Genomic DNA, 21,628 nt, shown 5'->3' with positions numbered 1-21,628 from the left:
ATGGGGGGTCAATTAAGGAAGACATCCTCTTCTGCAAACCACTGGAAACCAAGGTACTGGACATCTTTGTGTCATCAAATGGACTTTAGTGGTCAAGATGTGTTGGTATCTGTACTGATGGCACAAAAGTCATGACATGGAGACATAGTGGAGTGGTAGAGAGCGTGCAAGCAGTTGCTCCCGACGCCTCTTGGGTACACTGCAGCATCCACCGAGAGGCTCTTGCTGCCAAGGGAATGCCTGACAGCTTGAAATACATTTTGGACACTACAGTGAAACTGGTTAACTTTGTCAAAGCAAGGCCCCTGAACTCTTGTGTATTTTCTGCACTATGCAATGATATGGGCAGCAACGTTTTTTTTAATTGATAGACGAGCTTAAAGTTTTCTTAACTGACCATCATTTCACTTGTCTGACTGCTTGCATGATGATGAGTTTCTCACACGACTGGTTAATCTGGGTGATGTTTTTTCTCGCCTGAATGATCTGAATCTATGATTACAGGGATTCTCCGCAACTATATTCAATGTGTGGGACAAAATTGAGGCTATGATTAAAGAAGTTGGAGCTCTTTTCTGTCTGCATTAACAAGGACAACACACAGGTCTTTCCATCAATGTATGATTTTTTGTGTGCAAATTATTAACTCAAGCTTACGGACAATGTCAAAAGGGATATAGATATATTGAAGCACCTGAGTGATCCTGGGTGTGCAATTACGCAGGTACTTTCCCGAAGCGGACGACACAAACAACTGGATTCGTTATCCATTTCCTGCCCTGCCTCCAGTCCACTAACCGATATCTGAACAAGAGGACCTCATCGAAATTTCAACAAGCGGTTCTGTGAAAATTGAATTTAATCAGAAACCACTTCTAGATTTCTGGATAGCGTAGTTTCTTGCCTTGGCAAATTGCGCTGTTAAGACACTGATGCCCTTTGCAACCACATACCTATGTGAGAGTGAATTCTCGGCCCTCACTAGCATGACAACTAAATACAGGCACAGACTGTGTGTGGAAAATTATTTAAGACTGATACTCTCTCCAATACAACCCAACATTGCAGAGTTATGTGCATCCTTTCAAGCACACCCTTCTCATTAACCTGTGGTGAGTTATTCACAATCTTTGATGAACAAATAAGGTTTTATATGTAAGATGGCTAAATAAAGAGCAAAATGATTGATTATTATTATATTGTTATTTGTGCCCTGGTCCTATAAGAGCTCTTTGTCAATTCCCACGAGCCGGGTTGTGACAAAAACTCACACTCATTCTTAAGTTTAATAAATGTATCATATAGCTTGTGTGTGGCAGGCTTACAATGATGGTAAAAAACAACATTTGAGATTGAGCTGACCCTGGTGCTAGAGGGGGTATGCAGCTGGAGGTTGAATGCTTGAAGGAGTATGGGACTATAAAGGTTTGGGAACTACTGATCTGCACTGATGGAAGTGGATTTAATAGGTCACATAAACAAGGGATTCATCTGGACAGTCTATGTCATGGAAAGAGCAGGTGTTCTTAATGTTTTGTATACTCAGTGTATATCTCTCTATTATGTGAGGGAATACTTTGGAACATACAGTATTTCCAACATTAGAATCACTTGGAGCTGATTTTCTGGTGTTTTTTACAATCTTCATGTCCAACAATAAAAAATATAAAAAATTGGGGAAGTTGGTGAACCCTTGTCTAAATCTTCTCCCCTCTCTGTCACCTGTCTTACTCTTTCCCCTCTCCATCTTGTACCTTGCAGGTTCCCAGTACTCCAGGCATGCTGTTACAGTCCCGGAGGGTGAACTTGACCTCAATGTAGATCCTCCTGGCTCCGTCACGAGCGATCCAGCCTGTCCTCAGCCAGTTGTTCTGACTGGGACTCATCACGTTACACACCTGGTAGGTGTGGATGGGGCTGAAATACTCATCCATCTCATTGATGGAGTCCCACTGCAGTAAGAGGAGAGGAAGATGCAGGAGGGAGAGAGAGGGGTGAGGGGTTAAGAGAAAAAGTTAGACAAGAAGGGAGAGGGAAACAGTCCTGTTCAATCTAATGTAGAGAATACCCACACTCCATTTTCTGTGTAAGTAGTTACTAAAATATATTTCGATTGAAACTTGTTTTTCTCTGAAAAAAAAATATATTCATGACTTATTCCAGAAAACGTGTATAAAACAGTGCAGGCTGAGTAGCATCATAGGATGAACAGCCATGTCAGTCAGGCAGATCTGCTACAGTAACAGCATGGTTATGCTTACATCCACAGCTCCCAGTAATAGCATCAGTCAGAATGCATTGTGTCTGTGACAGTGTTGTTTGTGTTGTAATAAGGAGACAGACATCTATACAACGGGCATATCAATTGCATATCAGGTCTAAGTGACTATTTCCGTAACGAGCGGTATGTCACTCTGTGTTTGATACACAACAACATTCACTCTCTAAAAGCAGGATGTTCCACTGTATATCTGCAGCAATGCATCAATGCTTTCTCTCAGTATAATGTATGTGTTATACAGTGGGGAGAACAAGTATTTGATACACTGCCGATTTTGCAGGTTTTCCTACTTACAAAGCATGTAGAGGTCTATCATTTTTTATCATAGGTACACTTCAACTGTGAGAGATGGAATCTAAAACAAAAATCCAGAAAATCACGTTGTATGATTTTTAATGAATTCATTTGCATTTTATTGCATGACATAAGTATTTGATACATCAGAAAAGCAGAACTTAATATTTGGTACAGAAACCTTTGTTTGCAATTACAGAGATCATATGTTTCCTGTAGTTCTTGACCAGGTTTGTGCACAATGCAGCAGGGATTTTGGCCCACTCCTCCATACAGACCTTCTCCAGATCCTTCAGGTTTCGGGGCTGTCGCTGGGCAATACGGACTTTCAGCTCCATCCAAAGATTTTCTATTGGGTTCAGGTCTGGAGACAGGCTAGGCCACTCCAGGACCTTGAGATGCTTCTTACAGAGCCACTCCTTAGTTGCCCAGGCTGTGTGTTTCGGGTCGTTGTCATGCTGGAAGACCCAGCCACGACCCATCTTCAATGCTCTTACTGAGGGAAGGAGGTTGTTGGCCAAGATCTCGCAATACATGGCCCCATCCATCCTCCCCTCAATACGGTGCAGTCGTCCTGTCCCTTTTGCAGAAAAGTATCCCCAAGGAATGATGTTTCCACTTCCATGCTTCACGGTTGGGATGGTGTTCTTGGGGTTGTACTCATCCTTCTTCTTCCTCCAAACACGGTGAGTGGAGTTTAGACCAAAAAGCTCTATTTTTGTCTCATCAGACCACATGACCTTCTCCCATTCCTCCTCTGGATCATCCAGATGGTCATTGGCAAACTTCAGACGGGCCTGGACATGTGCTGGCTTGAGCAGGGGGACCTTGCGTGCGCTGCAGGATTTTAATCCATGACGGCGTAGTGTGTTACTAATGGTTTTCTTTGAGACTGTGGTCCCAGCTCTCTTCAGGTCATTGACCAGGTCCTGCTGTGTAGTTCTGGGCTGATCCCTCACCTTCCTCATGATCATTGATGCCCCACGAGGTGAGATCTTGCATGGAGCCCCAGACCGAGGGTGATTGACCGTCATCTTGAACTTCTTCCATTTTCTAATAATTGCGCCAACAGTTGTTGCCTTCTCACCAAGCTGCTTGCCTATTGTTCTGTAGCCCATCCCAGCCTTGTGCAGGTCTACAATTTCATCCCTGATGTCCTTACACAGCTCTCTAGTCTTGGCCATTGTGGAGAGATTGGAGTCTGTTTGATTGAGTGTGTGGACCGGTGTCTTTTATACAGGTAACGAGTTCAAACAGGTGCAGTTAATACAGGTAATGAGTGGAGAACAGGTGGGCTTCTTAAAGAAAAACTAACAGGTCTGTGAGAGCCGGAATTCTTACTGGTTGGTAGGTGATCAAATACTTATGTCATGCAATAAAATGCAAATTAATTACTTAAAAATCAAATAATGTGATTTTCTGGATTTTTGAAGTTGAAGTGTACCTATGATAAAAATTACAGACCTTTACATGCTTTGTAAGTAGGAAAACCTGCAAAATCGGCGGTGTATCAAATACTTGTTCTCCCCACTGTATGTAATGACTGGGCTGCCGGGTGGCGTAGCGGTCTAAGTCACTGCATCTCAGTGCAAGAGGCGACACTATAGTCCCTGATTCGAATCCAGGCGGAATCACATCCGGCCTTGATTGGGAGTCCCATAAGGCGGTGCACAATTGGTCCAGCGTTGTACAGATTTGGCTGGGGTAGGCTGTCATTGTGAATAAGAATTTTTTCTTAACTGGCTTACCTAGTTAAATATAAAAATGTGATAAATGTGTTATGATTAGCCTAGCTGTCTAGAGGGAATACAAGCAGTAGCTACAAGTCATAACAGAGAGGTCTTCTTCCACACACCTGTAGATTACTGTAATGACACCTAGATAGGGGTGTATAGGCTTTCTGCTGCCAATTAACTCATAACCCCTGGCATTCGTGCGCACCTGCCTGCCTCTATCCAGCTGTGACCAGGAATAGTAGACTGGTAACAATTAAGTACCTTACTGTGATTGTTTTCAATTAAAATTGTAAAAAATAAACAAAAATAGGTTCTTAGCAAAGAGCCATTTCGCAAGCAAGAATTTAGCTAGGGCTGTCTGGGAGTGGTCTAAGTGAGGAGAGGAAAACTGACAATTAGCTGTCATTGGCAGAGAGATTTGGAACTCATTCTTATTGGTTTATTATCTCATTTATTACCTGGTTATGTCACCAGGCAGGCCAAAACTCCATCCCACCAAAACATGCTGAAATGTCAGGCAGTCTTTTCACACAGTTCCTATACTAAAAAGGTATAATCATAATTTTTTGCAATTTCACAGCATTATTCTAACCTCATAATGTGGAAATATATATAAAACACAGGCAAATCATGTTTTTGACTGCAGTGGGCCTTTAAGGTTGCCTCCAGATAACATATATACCACTGCAGCATTGGTCCAAATCCAGCCCACTGCTATTTCAGCACATGAAGACCGGGACTGCCCCACACTGCTGCTACTAAACACATACACAACCATGGACACACAGTGCTACAGACAATATACTATTCCAAGTCCGCATTCAAATGTAGGCCTGTTCCTACTTCAAAACGTTCAAGAGATGTAGATGTAGAACCCAGGTCAAACAGAGTAATTGACAATGAGGTTGGGAGGTAGTTTTTGTCCTATTTGGTAGAATTCTTCAACGGTTAGCAAAAATGATTATTTTCATGTAACAGTTTGAGAATCTAGAGTATAGAGAATAAAAGAGAGAGAGAGGGAGAGAGAGTGAGGGAGAGAAAGAGAGAGAGTGTGCATGCGTGTGTGTCCATCCCTGGGGCTTAGCGGGTTCCTCCTGAGCTGAATGCATTATGTTAGTGTCTGAGTAATTGAAAGGGAAAGAGTTGACCTGGGCAGAGCTTTTGGCCGGAGTCAAATGAACTTGGCTCCAGCTAAGAAGACTGGGCTTCCCAAAGAGATCCACCACCTCCCTCCTCACCCCTCCTCCCCCGAGGCAGCACCACAGAGAAATCAATGCAGTAATTAAGATCTTGGAAGTCTCACCCGTCTCACCCCTTTCACCCCCCCCCCCCCCCCCCATCTTATCTGCTAAATTAAAATCGTCCTTGAACTCATGAAGCCCTGCTCTAATTAGCCGATCTAGGACCTCTCTATCTCTCTCATTATCCCTCCTTCCCATTAACATCTTCTTTCACACTCTTCTTTACTTGGGGAATGTATATTTCTGCAGGAGAGAACTTCGAGCAGAAGGGTATTTTCACATAATGAATCAGACACACCTGGGGCGGTTCCTTGGCACGTTTGTGGCACTTTGAGAACCAGTGATGTGAATAGATTATGAGCCGTATGGGATAAATGAGAAGGCAATATGTTGTGACAGTAGGATAAAGAGTTAAAGAGACTGGCTGCTGTCAGCTCTACTGAGTTTTCCATGGACTGTTTGTTTGCCTTAGTAACAGGGAGATGAGATTACTATCGCCACGACAAAACGTGTATAAACGGCCACAGAGACGAGTGGTGCTGGGTTTTTGAGCGAGAGAGAGAGAGAACATTTCCTGCTTGCCAACCCAGACAATTTCCCATCAGGATACATCAGCTGTGGCAGCCACAGACAACACACTTGTCCCATTCTCTCTCTCTCTCTCTCTCTCTCTCACACACACACACACACACACACACACACACACACACACACACACACACACACACACACACACACACACACACACACACACACACACACACACACACACACACACACACACACACACACACACACACACACACACACACACACACACTGTCAGCTCACTAAATTACTTTTGTTGACACTAACATTGTCTCTATATTACACAACAACATCAACATGTGCTTGTGTTTAATAAAGATTAAGCCGGGTGCACCAGAGACACAGATATACAGTACATGTAAAACCACATAGAACCACAGGCGATATTTTGAAGGAATTATTACACTTCTGATCTATAATCATAATATCTCTGATTCATCCTTCTTCTTTTTCTGTCTTGGATTGTATTCTTTCATGCCTTTGTTTTATTCCAAGTCATTTAGCATTTCCATTTAAGCGAAATAATCCCTTTAAGCACAAAGAGCTAGGCTTGTGCTGTCTAAGTGACTGAGAGGAGGAGATGAGCAGTAACAAACGCAACACAAAGGCACTGTGATGAGATCTAATACTGAGAAACCCTATCTGTCCATCTGCCTGGCAGAACAGCAGTACTGGTATAGATACAAAGTACAGTATGCACCAAGGAGAGCGAGAGAGAAAGAAAGAGAAATAGAGAGAGAGAGTGAGAGTGAGAGTGAGAGTGAGAGTGAGAGAGAGAGAGAGAGAGAGAGAGAGAGAGAGAGAGAGAGAGAGAGAGAGAGAGAGAGTGAGAGAGTGAGAGAGTGAGAGAGTGAGAGAGTGAGAGAGTGAGAGAGTGAGAGAGTGAGAGAGAGAGAGAGAGAGAGAGAGAGAGAGAGAGAGAGAGAGAGAGAGAAAATACCTACACAGATTGTCAGAAAGAGTGAGGACCCAGTCTAAAGAGACTGATCACCTACACAGTGAGAGCGAGTGAGTACCTACACAGTGAGAGCGAGTGAGTACCTACACAGTGAGAGCGAGTGAGTACCTACACAGTGAGAGCGAGTGAGTACCTACACAGTGAGAGCGAGTGAGTACCTACACAGTGAGAGCGAGTGAGTACCTACACATAGTGAGAGAAAAGGATTACAGGAAGTGAATAGTGTGAGAGTGAATAACTACAGATTGTCAGAAGGACAGTGAGCACCTACCAGTGCCTTCAGAAAGTATTCATACCTCTTGACCTACAGCCTCAAAACATGTTTTTAGAAATGTTTGATAATTTTTTGAAATAGAAATACAGAAATATCTCATTTACGTAAGTATTCACACCCATTCCTGAATTGTGCAACTTTTGCCCATTATATTAAATGTCAAATTGGTTATTGATTATTGCTAGACAACCATTTTCAGTTCTTGCCATAGACTTTCAAGTAGATTTAAGTCAAAACTGTAACTCGGCCACTCAGGAACATTCACTGTCTTCTTGGTAAGCAACTCCAGTGTACATTTGGCCTTGTGTTTTAGGTTATTGTCCTGCTGAAAGGTGAATTGATCTCCCAATGTTTGGTGGAAAGCAGAATGAACCAGGTCTTCCTCTGGGATTCTGCCTGTGCTTAGAGAATGATACTCAGTGATGTGTTGTATTGGATTTGCTCCAAACATAACACTTTGTATTCAGGACAAAAAGCATTACTTTAGTTGTTTGTTGCAAGGATGCATGTTTTGGAATACTTGTATTCTCTACAGGCTTCCTTCTTTTCACTCTGTTCATTAAGTTAGTATTGTTGAGTAACGACAGTGATGTTGATCCTTCCTTAGTTTTCTCCTATCACAGACCTTAAACTCTGTAAGTGTTTTAAAGTCACTATTGGCCTCATGGTGAAATCCCTGAGCGGTTTCCATCCTCTCTGGCAACTGAGTTATGAAGGACGCCGGTATATTTGTCGTTTTTGGGTGTATTGATACACCATCCAAAGTGTAATTAATAACTTCACCATGAACAAAGGGATTTTCAATGTCTGTTTTTTATTGTTCTACCTATAGACATTAGAAAACCTCCGATCTTTGTGGTTGGATTTGTGTTTGAAGTTCACTGCCTGACCGAGGGACCTTACAGATTATTGTATAAGATGAGGTAGTCATTCAAAATCACGTTAAACACTATCATTGCACACAGAGACTCCATACAACTTATACTTATGTGACTTGTTAACAATTGTTTTACTCCTGAACTTATTTAGGCATGCCATAACAAAGGGGTTGAATACTTATTGACTCCAGACATTTCAGCTTTTCATTTAAAATTCATTTGTAAAAAAATTGAACAACAGATTTCCACTTTGACATTATGGGTTATTGTATGTAGTCCAGTGACAAACACATCTAAATGTAATTGATTTTAAATTCAGGCTGTAACACAACAACATGTGGAAAGAGTCAAGGGGTGTGAGTACATCCTAAAGACTGTACACACACCTTCAGAAAGAGATGTCTATATAACATCTATTCAGGATGTCTATATAACATCCATTCCCAATCCCCTCGTAGCGGATGAGTCAGAAGTAGAGTCACGTTTCGTACACTTGTCACCCAAAGACCAGCCCTAACAGTCAGAATCCTGCTCAGTGTCACAGCCTTTTTTGAGTCGTCACATACGCTGCTGCTACTATTTGTTATTCCTAGTTATATGTACTGTACATATCTACTTCAATTACCTCGTACCACTGCACATCGACTCAATACTGGTACCCCGTGTATGTTGCCAAGTTATCGTTACTCATTGTGTATTTATTATTACGTGTTTTACTTTTATATTATTTCTCCATGTTCTTTCTCTCTGCATTGTTGGGAAGGGCCTGTAAGTAAACATTTCACAGTTAGTCTGCACCTGTTGTTTATGAAGTATGTGGCAAATAAAAGGTATTTTCTTTGAGTCTGCAGAAACACATAGGCTCCATCACAGAGGATAGAAACCACAGAGAAAAATACTCTCTGCTCTTAGAGAGATTTCATTTCAGATTAGTGTGTAGCATGGAATAACCCTTTAAGCCAGTTAAAGAGAGAGGGATAGAAAGACACAGAGAGACAGACTGACAGCGAGAGAAATGGTGAGGGAAAGAATGAAAGAGAATGAGCGGGAGAGGGAGAGAGAGAACAGGAAAATGAGGGAGGGAGGGGGAGAGAAAGTGAGAAAGGGAGAGAAAGATAGAGATGATGAAAGAGAGAGAAGGAAAGTATTCTTTCAGAAAGTATTCCTTGACTTATTCCACAAGTTTTTGTTACATCCTGAATTCAAAATGGATTCAATCAGGTTTTTTTCACCCATCTAAACACATAAGTATTCACACCCCCTTTGCTACGACACTTCAAACTGAGTTCAGGTGGATCCACTTTCCTTTGATCATCCTTGAGATGTCACTACAACTTCATTGGAGTCCACCTGTGACCAATTCAATTGTTCGAACTGATTTAGGAAGAAACATACCTGTCTATATCAGTCCCACAGTTGACAGTGCATGTCAGATCAGAAACTATAACATGAAGTCCAAGGAACTGTCCGTAGATTTCCGAGACAGAATTGTGATGAAGCATATAGTACCAGTCCAAAACATTGGACGCACCTACAGTACTCGTTCAAGGGTTTTTCTTAATTTGACTATTTTCTACATTGTAGAATAATAGTGAATAAATAAAACTATGAAATAACATGTACGGAATCATGTAGTAACCAAAAAAGTGTTGAACAAATTAAAATATATTTTAGATTTTAGATTCTTCAAAATGGCCACCCTTTGCCTTGATGACAGCTTTGCACACTCTTGGCATTCTCTATTCTATAGTTTTGGATAAACTAATCTCTGTGTTTGCATGGTGACAGCGATAACATTAATTGCACAGGTCTAATATCAATGCGGTAGAAGGTGTAATGGTGTGACTCTGATATCCAGTTTCTATGTGTGTGTGTGTGTGTGTGTGTGTGTGTGTGTGTGTGTGTGTGTGTGTATTCTTTAGATATAGATAAAATTATCTCAGCCTTAAAGCTCTCACAATCCAAGCCCATTTCAGAGAAACTTTCATGCTCTATACGGTCTTTATAACAGGCCTGATGATTAATTGAAAACACTGTTTGTACTGTACACTGGTATTGACAATATTCAGGAAGCTATACGTTATCAACAATGGAAGGTCACGCCATGTTCCCTCTCTCTCAGGTCTCTATCCCCTTCGTTCTCTCTCTCTTTCTCTCTGCTAGTCTGTGTGTGTGTGTGTGTGTGTGTGTGCACGTGTGTGTTAGACCTGTGTTTTGGCAGGATTCATCTCTACTGTCCCATCAATCACACACTGTTTCAGGTAACAACTGCACCTGCTTCAGACCGATGGGGGGGTTCTCTCTCTCTGTGTATGTGTGTGTGTGTGTGTGTGTGTGTGTGTGTGTGTGTGTGCACAGTTTTTTTTTTGAAAAGAGAAAGAAAGATGTATGAGAAAGATACAAATAGCATGTGTGATGATAATGACTGTGGGGGGTTCGTGGGTTTTTGACACTTGGGCAAATCATCGTTTGTGCTTTGCGAGTTCATCACCTCCGCTCTTCACAATCACCCCCGCCCCCCCCCCCCCCCCCCACACACACACACACACAGTCCTGTCAGTGGTATCGATCGCATCATGGGGCGGCCGGTGGATGAACCTGTCATGGCCGATAAGGAGTGGACAGCAAGATAATAAAGTCTTCCTGCTCTGCCTGATGGTTCCTGACATCTCTGTGTGTATGTGTGTGTGTGGTGTGTGTGTGTGAGAGAGAGAGTTTTGCAGCTCTCTGCGGCTCCTGGGGCTGCCCACGGGCGTCCTCAGTGCAGCCTGACTAAATTGGATAGTAGGAGGCCCCCTGACGGGGAGGCGTGATACCTCATGATGTCATATAAATGAGCCGCAGACAGGGGGAGAGCTAGGGGCGCTAATAAAGACCTCTCAATCTGTCACGCACACGCACACTCACACTCACACACACACACACACACAGGGCTAATCAGCAGTCTATTACAGTGTGTCATACATCCCATCGGTCAGTCCTGATAAAATCTATTTTAAGACCTTTCTCCTGTCAATCTAAATATTAGACCCAGTCTTTTCCATGTACCTAATATCTCCATTCTGAGGTTATCTATTTCTGTCCTCTTTCTACAGGTATGTCGCCTACCATACTGAACATCAAGCATTCCCTTCCCCTCTCTGCAGAAGTGTAAGATAGCGTTCACACTTTGGCTGTTCTACACGCATTCTACGCTTCTTGTTTCCTGGACACACAGTCAGCCACAAGCTTTGGAATGTTCCCCTCTTCCTCTATCTCTCCAGTGCTTACCTCTCCATTGCTCCCTCTCTCCTTCCCTTCATCTCTGACTGGCGCTCACATATACATCGGTATGCTCTCTCTCCCCTCCCCTCTCTTTCTCTCTGTCTCTTTCCAGGCCTGTCCAGGATTTCACAATTGATGAGCAGCAGGGAGACAATTTTAATCCATACCACAAACGCAGTAACACAAACACGCACACACAAACCAGACACACACACACGTGCACACACACAAGCATGTGCGCAGACACAGACACACGCACATCCACTCACACACAGACTAATCTACCAGGAGCCCAGCCATTGCTGCTGTTATTCCTTTTCCTATAGGCAGTGGGCTATCTCTCTATCTCTGCACACCTCACTCTCTGTCCATAGTCTCTTCTCTCTCAATCTCTCTCTCTCAATCTCTCTCTCTCTCAATCTTAAGAAATTACCAGAGTTTTGTGTGTGTGTGTGTGTGTGTGTGTGTGTGTGTGTGTGTGTGTGTGTGTGTGTGTGTGTGTGTGTGTGTGTGTGTGTGTGTGTGTGTGTGTGTGTGTGTGTGTGTGTGTGTGTGTGTGTGTGTGTGTGTGTGTGTGTGTTTAGTGGCCTATCAGTCTGCTTCGTTACAGAAGCTGTCATGACTCCCGTTTATCACAGATCCCATGGGGTGAGCCTTCCCTCCACAAGGGCATTGCTGCCACAGCTCAGCAACTCACCACTACTGCCAACATACACCACGTACATACAAACACACACACACACCAAAACACAGAAATGTCCACATATATGCATTCCCATACTATCACAAAGTTACATTTTCTGCCAGTCATCTCTTTCTGTCCCTCTATTCCTCCAGTTTATTTATTCCTCACACATGTGTGTGAAAGTCATCACAATAAACATGCCACTGCAGGGATGTGAACACATACACAGGAATTCAAGGAATACAAAGTGATGAATATCAAGATAAATCCTCACATCTGTCAAATCAAATCAAATGATCCAGTACATTTGGATTATACAGGTATCTCAAATGTTTTTAATTACCCAGGCTTACCCAAGTGTTGAGTGCAGTTATGTGTGGTAGAGAGGTCTTTGCTAAGCACTGCTATGGTTCTGACTAAGAGCTTTCTAAGAGCCTTCTTAAACTGAGCTTTTAAGGGTATTTTCACCACTGAGAATGGATGAGACTTACATAACATATGTGATGCGGAGTAGAACTCCCTATCTGAAAAACAGCTTCTATCTCAAGGCCATGTGACTGTTAAATAGCCATCACTAGCCGGCTACCACCCGGTTACTCATCCTTGCACTTTAGAGGCTGCTACCATGTATACTGTACATAGACATGGAATCACTGGTCACTTTAATAATGGAACACTAGTCACTTTAATAATGTTTACATACTGATTTACTCATATCTATATACTTTATGCTATTCTACTGCATTTTAGTCAATGCCATTCGGACATTGCTCGTCTTAATATTTATATATTTCTTAATTCCATTATTTTACTTTTAGATTTGTGTGTATTGTTGCGAATTGTTAGATATTACTACACTGTTGGAGCTAGAATAACATTAATAGCATTTCGCGACACCTGCAATAACATCTGCTAAATATGTGTATGGGACCAATAACATTTTATTCGATTTCATCGCTTTTGATAGTTGTCTTGGAACGTTTATGCCAACTTCAAACTGACATCTCACAGAGTTTGCCCAACTCAGGTATGCCGTCGGGGGTACGCCAAATAAAAATGTGATTCACATAGATTTAAAAAAAAAAATCAAACAGTACATTTATATTTTCTAATGGGTCTATACATTTGGGTGAATTTTCTTTCTCACCTGAGTAGCCTCGTTTCACTCCCCAAAATCGAATTAAACCATCTAGTGTTCAGCGAAATAGCAACACAATGTCAAATACAGGTAGCCTAGTCAAATAATTAACATACAATCACATTAATCGTTACTCTCTTGTGGGTGAAACCTTCACTCTTGCGCAGACATTTAGAAAGGAAACATGCCAATTTGAAAAATAAGTCACAGGAGTTTTTTGAGCGAGAATTAAGATGACTTTCGAGTAGTAAGACACGTTTAAAAGCAACAGATACCATTAATAAGAATGGGCTAGAAGCAACTTATATGGTGAGCTACCGAGTGGCTAAGACAGGCAAGCCCCATACTATTGTGGAGGACTTAATTATTCATGCTGCCGTGGATATAGCTGGGACAATGCTGGAGGAAAAGGCCCAAAAAACTATACAGACAATTCCTTCATCAAACAACACTGTTTTTACAACGCATCAGTGACATGGCAGGAGATGTTTTGAAACAATTACTGCTTTGCATACAAGCCAGTGAATTCTTTGCATTACAGCTTAATGGAGTCAACAGATGTGGCGGGCCTGGCACAGCTCCTGGTATATGTCTGTTATGTTTATAGGGGGTCAATTAAGGAAGACATCCTCTTCTGCAAACCACTGGAAACCAAGACAACATGAGAGGATATTTTTAAAGTACTGGACAACTTTGTGACATCAAATGGACTTTAGTGGTCAAGATCTGTTGGTGTCTGTACTGATGGCACAAAAGCCATGACAGGGAGACATAGGGGAGTGGTAGCGAGCGTGCAAGCAGTTGCTCCCGACTCCACTTGGGTACACATCCACCGAGAGGCTCTTGTTTCCAAGGGAATGCCTGACAGCTTGAAAGACGTTTTGGACACTACAGTGAAATTGGTTAACTTTGTTAAAGCAAGGCCCCTGAACTGTGTATTTTCTGCATTTTGCAATGATATGGGCAGCGACCATGTAACGCTTTTACAACATACAGAAGTGCACTGGTTATCAAGGGGCAAAGTATTGACACCTTTTTTTGAATTGTGAGCGGATCTTAAAGTTTTCTTTACCGACCATCATTTTCACTTGTCTGACCACTTGCACAATGATGAGTTTCTCACATGACTGGTCTATCTGGTGATCTGTATCTAGGAGTTGGAGCTCTTCTGTATCTAGGATTACAGACTGCGCATAACAACATTGAGGCTATAATTAAGAAGTTGGAGCTCTTCTCTGTCTGCATTAACAAGGACAACACACAGGTCTTTCCATCATTGTATGATTTTTGTGTGCAAAGGAACTCAAGCTTACGGACAATGTCAAATGTGATATATTGAAGCACCTGAGTGATCTGGGTGCGCAGTTATGCAGGTTGTTGGGGAATAATCTGAATTAGTTGGTAACATAGGTAAGATGTTTTATATTCATTATATGTGTGTAAGTTACTTCTAATCAGAATGTTTATTTTTGTATAATACTGTGGCCATTTGCAGTCATCTGTTCTCTGTCAGGACTAAGTTACTTGGGCCGCAGAGAGGGGAGAGGTCAAGCGTGTATCTCTTGGCTCCACAATGTCTGTGTGCCAGTCAATGTGTCTCTGTGATCTTGTCAAGGAGGGGTGGATTTGATATATGCCTGTTGATATGAGGATTTGTTTTATGGTTCTGAGTTTGAGAAAAGAACAGTTTAGGAGACAAAGCCGAACGATAAATTATGGCCAATGCTGTCTGGCTATGTGTGTCTTTGCTATAAAGGATGTCAGTGGCAATGTGTAACCACTCTCAGAGAATTCATTTATAGACACTGAATTGATCTGAGAGTCACAGGGTTGTGATGGAGCTCATAATAATTAAAGATGGACTTTATGATAATTCTGACTTGTGTGTGGTTTGCTCTCATGATTTGGTAAATACAGGAAATTTCCACGACAAGGTACTTTCCCGAAATGGACGACACAAGCAACTGGATTCGTTAACCCTTTCATGCCCTGCCTCCAGTCCAGCTACCAATATCCGAACAAGAGAGCCTCATCGAAATTGCAACAAGCAGTTCTGCGAAAATTTAATTTAATCAGAATCCACTGCCAGATTTTTAGATAGGGCTGCGCTCAGAGTATCATGTCTTGGCAAATTGCGCGATTAAGACACTGATGCCCTTTGCAACCACATACCTATGTGAGAGTGGATTCTCGGCCCTCACTGGCATGACAACTAAATACAGGCACAGACTGTGTGTGGAAATGATTTAAGGCAGACTCTCTCCAATACAACCCAAAATTGCAGAGTTATGTGCATCCTTTCAAGCACACCCTTCTCATTAACCTGTGGTGAGTTATTCACAATCTGTGATGAACAAATAAGGTTTTATATGTAAGATGGCTAAATAAAGAGCAAAATGATTGATTATTATTATATTGTTATTTGTGCCCTGGTCCTATAAGAGCTCTTTGTCAATTCCCACGAGCCGGGTTGTGACAAAAACTCACACTCATTCTTAAGTTTAATAAATGCATCGAATAGTTTGTGTGTGTGGCAGGCTTACAATGATGGCAAAAAACAACATTTGAGATTGAGCTGACCCTGGTGCTAGAGGGGGTACGTAGCTGGAGGTTGAATGTTTGAAGGAGTACGGGACTATAAAGGTTTGGGAACCACTGACCCAACTCTGCAGCCAGAGGAGTCTATTTTCTCATGTCTGTTTCTTAACAATCACATCATCAGACAATGAGCTGATTGGTTGATTGGGTAATTGTGTCCCAGTGGGGATTGAGGCATGCTGGGTAAATCACCATGGTGACATCTCTGACAGGAGCGTGGAGAGGAAAGTGACAGCTCTAACGCACATTCACGTGTGTGTGTGTGTATGTTTGTGTGAGCGTGTGTGGCAGGACAGGGACAACTCACTGCCCTGATCACTCTGAGAGTGGCTAATTCAATACCCCACGCATCATCCCCCACTGTTACAATATGCTAATTTACTGAGGAGGAAACAGGGGACAGCTCTCTCCTCTCCTCCTTTTTCTTTCACTGCTCTTTCTCCTCCCTCTTCACCTTAGCTTCTCCTTCCCCTCCCTCCACCAGTTCTATTGGTCTCTTCTTTCTGCTACCTCTACAACATTTACTACTTATCTTGTTCATCCCCTTTCATCCTTTCCTGCTCAACCCCCCTCCCCCCATCGTCGTTCTTCCTCTGTCTTTTATCTTCCCCCTCTGCCTCTTAACAATAACTATATAAATGGATCGCATTTCTTCCCACTTGTCACTGTGTCTCAAAGTGATTTACACTTGTCTCCTCTTCCTTCCCCTTGTTCCCCTCCTCCTTCTCTCTGCCTCTGTCTTCCCGCTCCTCTTTGCTGTATTGTGAGATCAAACAATGTGTCAGACTGACGAGATAGGCGGAAAGGACGCTGATGGCAGAATAATGAGGACATCAGTGTACCAGTTCCATGCATTGACAGCATTTCACCACTGGGCACACACTGGTTGAATCATCGTTGTTTCCACATCATTTCATTTCAAATAGGCGTTGAATTGACGTCTGTGTCCAGTGGGTCATTATTACACTTTACTGGCACTTTCAAGAACAAGTTCTAGTTAATACACTTTACTACTCCACTGTATCTCTGCTTCAGTCCTGAAATGGATGACACGCACGCACGCACGCCCACACGCACGCACACACACAGGATAAATACTTACCCCATGTGATGGGTATGTTAGCCAGCCCCAGTCCCCTGATATTGAGGATGTGTCTAGTAGATTCACTGCAAAACAGAAAGAACATCTGTGAGGATAAATATATATGAAATGTGTGTAGTACTCACAGTCACACACACTATAATGAACAGAGTGCATGGACAGCTGCAAAGACATCTGTGATACGTATTTGTACATTTGGAGACACCATTACATGGCTTTGTGTCTCCCACAGGTAGCTATCGTTCCCATTCCTGAGCTGAAGAATATTACACATTGGTAACAGTGAGTGTGTCTGTGCGCCAAGGTTATTATAGTTGTGTTTTATTTTGATTTGTTTTTCCATTTTTATTTGAAAATCTGTTTAGTTTCAGTTCTTTTTCTGACCTGATTTGCAAGTTTCATTTAGTTTATTTTCAGTGTTATTTTCAGTGTTATTTTCAGTGTTATTTTCAGTGTTATTTTCAGTGTTAGGGACAGAAAGTACAGTCAGGTCCAAAACGATTGGAAACCTTGATAAAGATAAGGAAAAAAGAGCCATAACATCTAAGATCCACCACCATGTTTGACAGTAGGTGTGGGGTTCTTTTCAGCTTATGCATCCTTATTTAGACCTCAAACCCACCACTGGTCTGCGTAGCCAAAGAGATCTATTTTCATGTCATCTGATCATAGAACCGGTTCCAATCCAAGTGTCAATGCTGTTTAGGAAACTTCAGGTTTTTACATTTGTTGGATGGCATGACAATAATAATACGCAAGTTGATGGGTTAGGTCATAGGTTAGGTACTCTCTCTTGTCCATGCTACCACCAATCCAATGCTTTTTAACTTTAGTACTACATGTAAGAAGGGTCTAGTACTGTTACCTCTATCTGACAGAAAGTACTCAAAGTAATCCCATAAGGGGTTTTGCTGTTTTCGACCGACCACTGGAAGTTTAGAGTTTAATGTTTGTATTGCTATTTCTCACACTCTGAAATTGTCCTTTGGCTACGCTAGCTACGTAGCGAAAATACAACGTTAACCAGTGGAAGAGGGGATTTTTTGTATGGAGATCAATGGGAGAGTGTCAAATTTAGTGAACATGAAATAGAATTTCTGATATTCTATGTGAGGCTTATTTGATTGAATAGAAGTTTTGTAATGTTCAGGTTGTTACAAATATATAAGTCGACGCATGTGGCATCCCGGCAACTTTGAGAAAAACAATGTTATATCGGAGTTGTGCCTGTTGTTCACATGTGAATCTGCCCTCTCATTGGCTAGAATGTTATCGCCTGCACTTGCCTGCCTTCCACATTTGTGGAAAAGTATTCCCATGAGTCCAGTCTCTTGTTAGTATTTACAATTTGGAAAAATGATTTTAGTTAATTTTGGAGTCAAATATAATCGTTTCAGTATAGCTTTAGTTTAGTTTTCATTTTTCAAATGCTTTAATTATTTTATTTCAGTTAACATAACTAGTTTTAGCCTTACTTAGTTCAGTTTACTATAATAACCTTGCTGTGCACACACGTGTGTGGCTGCTGGGTCAGACTTTAATGGGCTAACTAATCACCTTCCCACTGTTGACGTTTCTCACTGGGTGATCAATAAAGTCGATCAGCACACACTCCCATTTACAACTCATACTTCTCCATTCCAACCCCAGCCTCAGCCATCTATCCAGCATGGAGACACATCCCAGCCTCAGCCATCCATCCAGCATGGAGACACATCCCAGCCCAGACAGCCATCCATCCAGCATGGAGACACATCAAAGCCCAGACAGCCAGCTATCCCCCGGGCTCATGTTAATGCAGGCTCCAAGGTGACCCGGAGAAATGTGGAGGCGTAGGTGAGTTTGTTTGGGAAGGTTTTGTATCTCTGTGTCATGCTGCTTTGTGTTGCACAGCTCAGCTCACACTGAATTGGGCTGTGACACCAGACAGAGACACACGCACCTTTGTGACAGGTGTGATAGATGAGGTAGGATGCCTGAGGCCGGGGCCGTTGTCACAGCAACCTGGAGCGGAGCATCACAGCAGGTGATGTCACCTTGACCCAGTTTACCCTCCGAGCCCTGGGAGCCTAAACCTCAGTATGGTCTGTATAATATAATACATGCAATTCAGCAGGGGAGTGAGGTGTGTGTGTGTGTGTGTGTGTGTGTGTGTGTGTATGTGTGTGTGTGTGTGTGCCTCAAATCGTGCTCTAACTGGACAGCACACAGAACCAAAACCAATCAGAATGAAGTACTAGTGGGTGAGGACATTCACAGCTGACTGCTCAGACAGATGGGATAAGCCCCATCCTGTCTTCGAAGTTCAGCCTGTGGCCACAAGGACTCAGACCGTTCCTGCTGGCCCAGCCCTGTTAGCCTCTGCCTGGTGGGACCTGCCGGTCTCAGGCAAGGGGTCCCTGCTGGCCACAACAGATAGCACCCTGTTATTTACAAGCTGGAGGACCCCAATACCTACAGATCTTACAGACCTCAACTCAGGGAACCCTCCAGTCCGCTCCATGGTGGACCCATCCAGGATAGGTGCCTCCCTATCCTGCCAGACTTAGAGCCCCCTATAGAGCTAAGACCTAAGTTAGTTGCCCCGTCTGCAGTCTCTGGCCCTGTACGGATCGCAGCCCCCTGCCTTAGTTGGTAGACAGTTGCCAAGCCCACCAGGTTTAGAGCCTCCTGTCCTACTTGGCCCAACATTTGCTGCATTAGGCTTGCTGTCTCCAGACCTACTTAGCCTGCAGCTCCCTAGCCTTTCAGGCTTAGAGCTTCCTGTCTTGATAGGCCACATTTTTCCTGTGCTAGGCACTCAGTCTATATAACTAGGCCCTCAGTCTATATAACTAGGCCCTCAGTCTATATAACTAGGTCATCAGTCTATATAACTAGGCCCTCAGTCTATATAACTAGGCCCTCAGTCTATATAACTAGGTCATCAGTCCTCAACTAATAGGTCAACTAATAGGTCTGCTGTCCCGAGCCCTGGTCAGCCCTCAGTCCCTAACCCAGGTGAGTCACCAGGCTCTTACCCCACTAGGCTCAGAGTTCCCTATTCCTCCAGTAGGCCTAGAGATCTACAGTTGTTCTAGCTCTCAGTTGTTCTCCATATCAGGTCAATAGTCAGTTTCCCCTCCTGCACGGGAAGACTCTCCTGCCCTTACACCTGGGGAACCACCTGACCTCATCTCTGGGGCCCAGCCAGCCCCTGCCTCCAAATCCCTGATGAGCCTCGCCCAGGGGTCTCAACTTGCTCCACCATGGTAGCCATCGCCTTCAGCAGTGGTGAGAGAGTCACCAACCCCAGCAGCAGCCAGCCAGCAGCCAACGACAGTTGTGGCCGGTGTACCACATTCCTCTGCCATAGTTGGCGAGCCACCTCCTCCAGCCAAGGCCAGCCTCTGGCACCATACTCAGTGCCAACGGATGGATCCCAGGGGCCTTGCACCAGCTGAGTTACAGGGTCCCCAAGATCTAGCCCTAGCCAGGCCCAGAGAGGGCTATAAATCTTACTCTGTGCCAGCTAGCTTCTCACTCTCTCTGGCAGTGTATTTCCTGTTTCAGTATGTGTAGATGTGCCAGTATTCAGTGTAATATTATTGCACCCTCTCCCTCTCTCTCTCTCTCTCTCTCTCTCTCTCTCTCTCTCTCTCTCTGTCTCTCTGTCTCTCTGTCTCTCTGTCTATGTCTGTTTCTCTGTCTCTCTCCCTCTGTCTCTCTCTCTCTCTCTCTCTCTCTCTCTCTCTCTCTCTCTCTCTCTCTGTCTCTCTGTCTCTCTGTCTATGTCTGTTTCTCTGTCTCTCTCCCTCTGTCTCTCTCTCTCTCTCTCTCTCTGTCTCTCTGTCTCTCTGTCTATGTCTGTTTCTCTGTCTCTCTCCCTCTGTCTCTCTCCCTCTGTCTTTCTCCCTCTGTCTCTCTCTCCCTTTCAAATTCTTCAGCAAATAACACAAGCATTAATTGAGAGTCAGGTGAACTGCTGTTCGGTGGTCTGGGGAAATCAAGTGAAGTTAGGAGGCTGCAGAATGCACAGAATAAAGCAGCAAGGATTGTTTTAAGGTGGAGATATGGTTCTTCTGTTGCAGTCATGCTCAGTGTTCTTGGTTGGTCATCAATCGACAAGATAATTGAAAAAAACATGCTTATTTTATTTTATAATATACATAATTTAAAACGGACAAGTTCTATTCACAACGGTATTCAGTTGGTAAGAGACAGACATTCCATAAATACTAGGAATAGATTCTCCACCATCTATGCGTTATCCAGACAGAAAAGAGAAATAGGTAAAAGAACATTTCGATTTAGAGCAATAAAGAAATTGAATAAATTAACTGAGCAAACTAGAAACCTTTCAATATATATATTTAAACATTATTTTACAACAATTTAAATATAGTATATAGAAATGTTATGGGACTATAGTAGATGAAGAATCAATATTTTTTAGATTGAGTATTTATTGGGTCATTATGCTAGTATATTATGTATGTTTGTAATAGTGTGTTATATGTGAAAGTGTGTTTGTATTATAAATGGTATTTTAATGTTTAAGAACTCTTGGAAGATTAGTCCAAATGGGGACAAAAAAAAAAAATCTCCCTCT

General features: G+C 42.8%; 1 protein-coding gene across 1 annotated transcript in view; it reads right to left on the bottom strand.

Annotated features, from left to right (window-relative positions):
* The window catches only part of epha8 (eph receptor A8), a 104,031-nt gene that overhangs the window by 37,894 nt on the left and 44,509 nt on the right, over window positions 1-21,628 (bottom strand). Inside the window, exons 2-3 of the mRNA XM_020503783.2 lie at window positions 17,038-17,102; window positions 1,755-1,952 (exon numbers count right to left, since the gene is read on the bottom strand). Coding sequence (XP_020359372.1) covers window positions 1,755-1,952; window positions 17,038-17,102 — 263 coding nt within the window. The remainder of the gene's footprint in view (window positions 1-1,754; window positions 1,953-17,037; window positions 17,103-21,628) is intronic.

Source organism: Oncorhynchus kisutch, linkage group LG1 (genome assembly GCF_002021735.2).
Source record: "Oncorhynchus kisutch isolate 150728-3 linkage group LG1, Okis_V2, whole genome shotgun sequence".
In the NCBI taxonomy this organism is placed as follows: Eukaryota; Metazoa; Chordata; class Actinopteri; order Salmoniformes; family Salmonidae; genus Oncorhynchus; species Oncorhynchus kisutch.
Note: the sequence above shows the minus strand (reverse complement) of the source record. Positions and strands in the feature narration are given on the sequence as shown.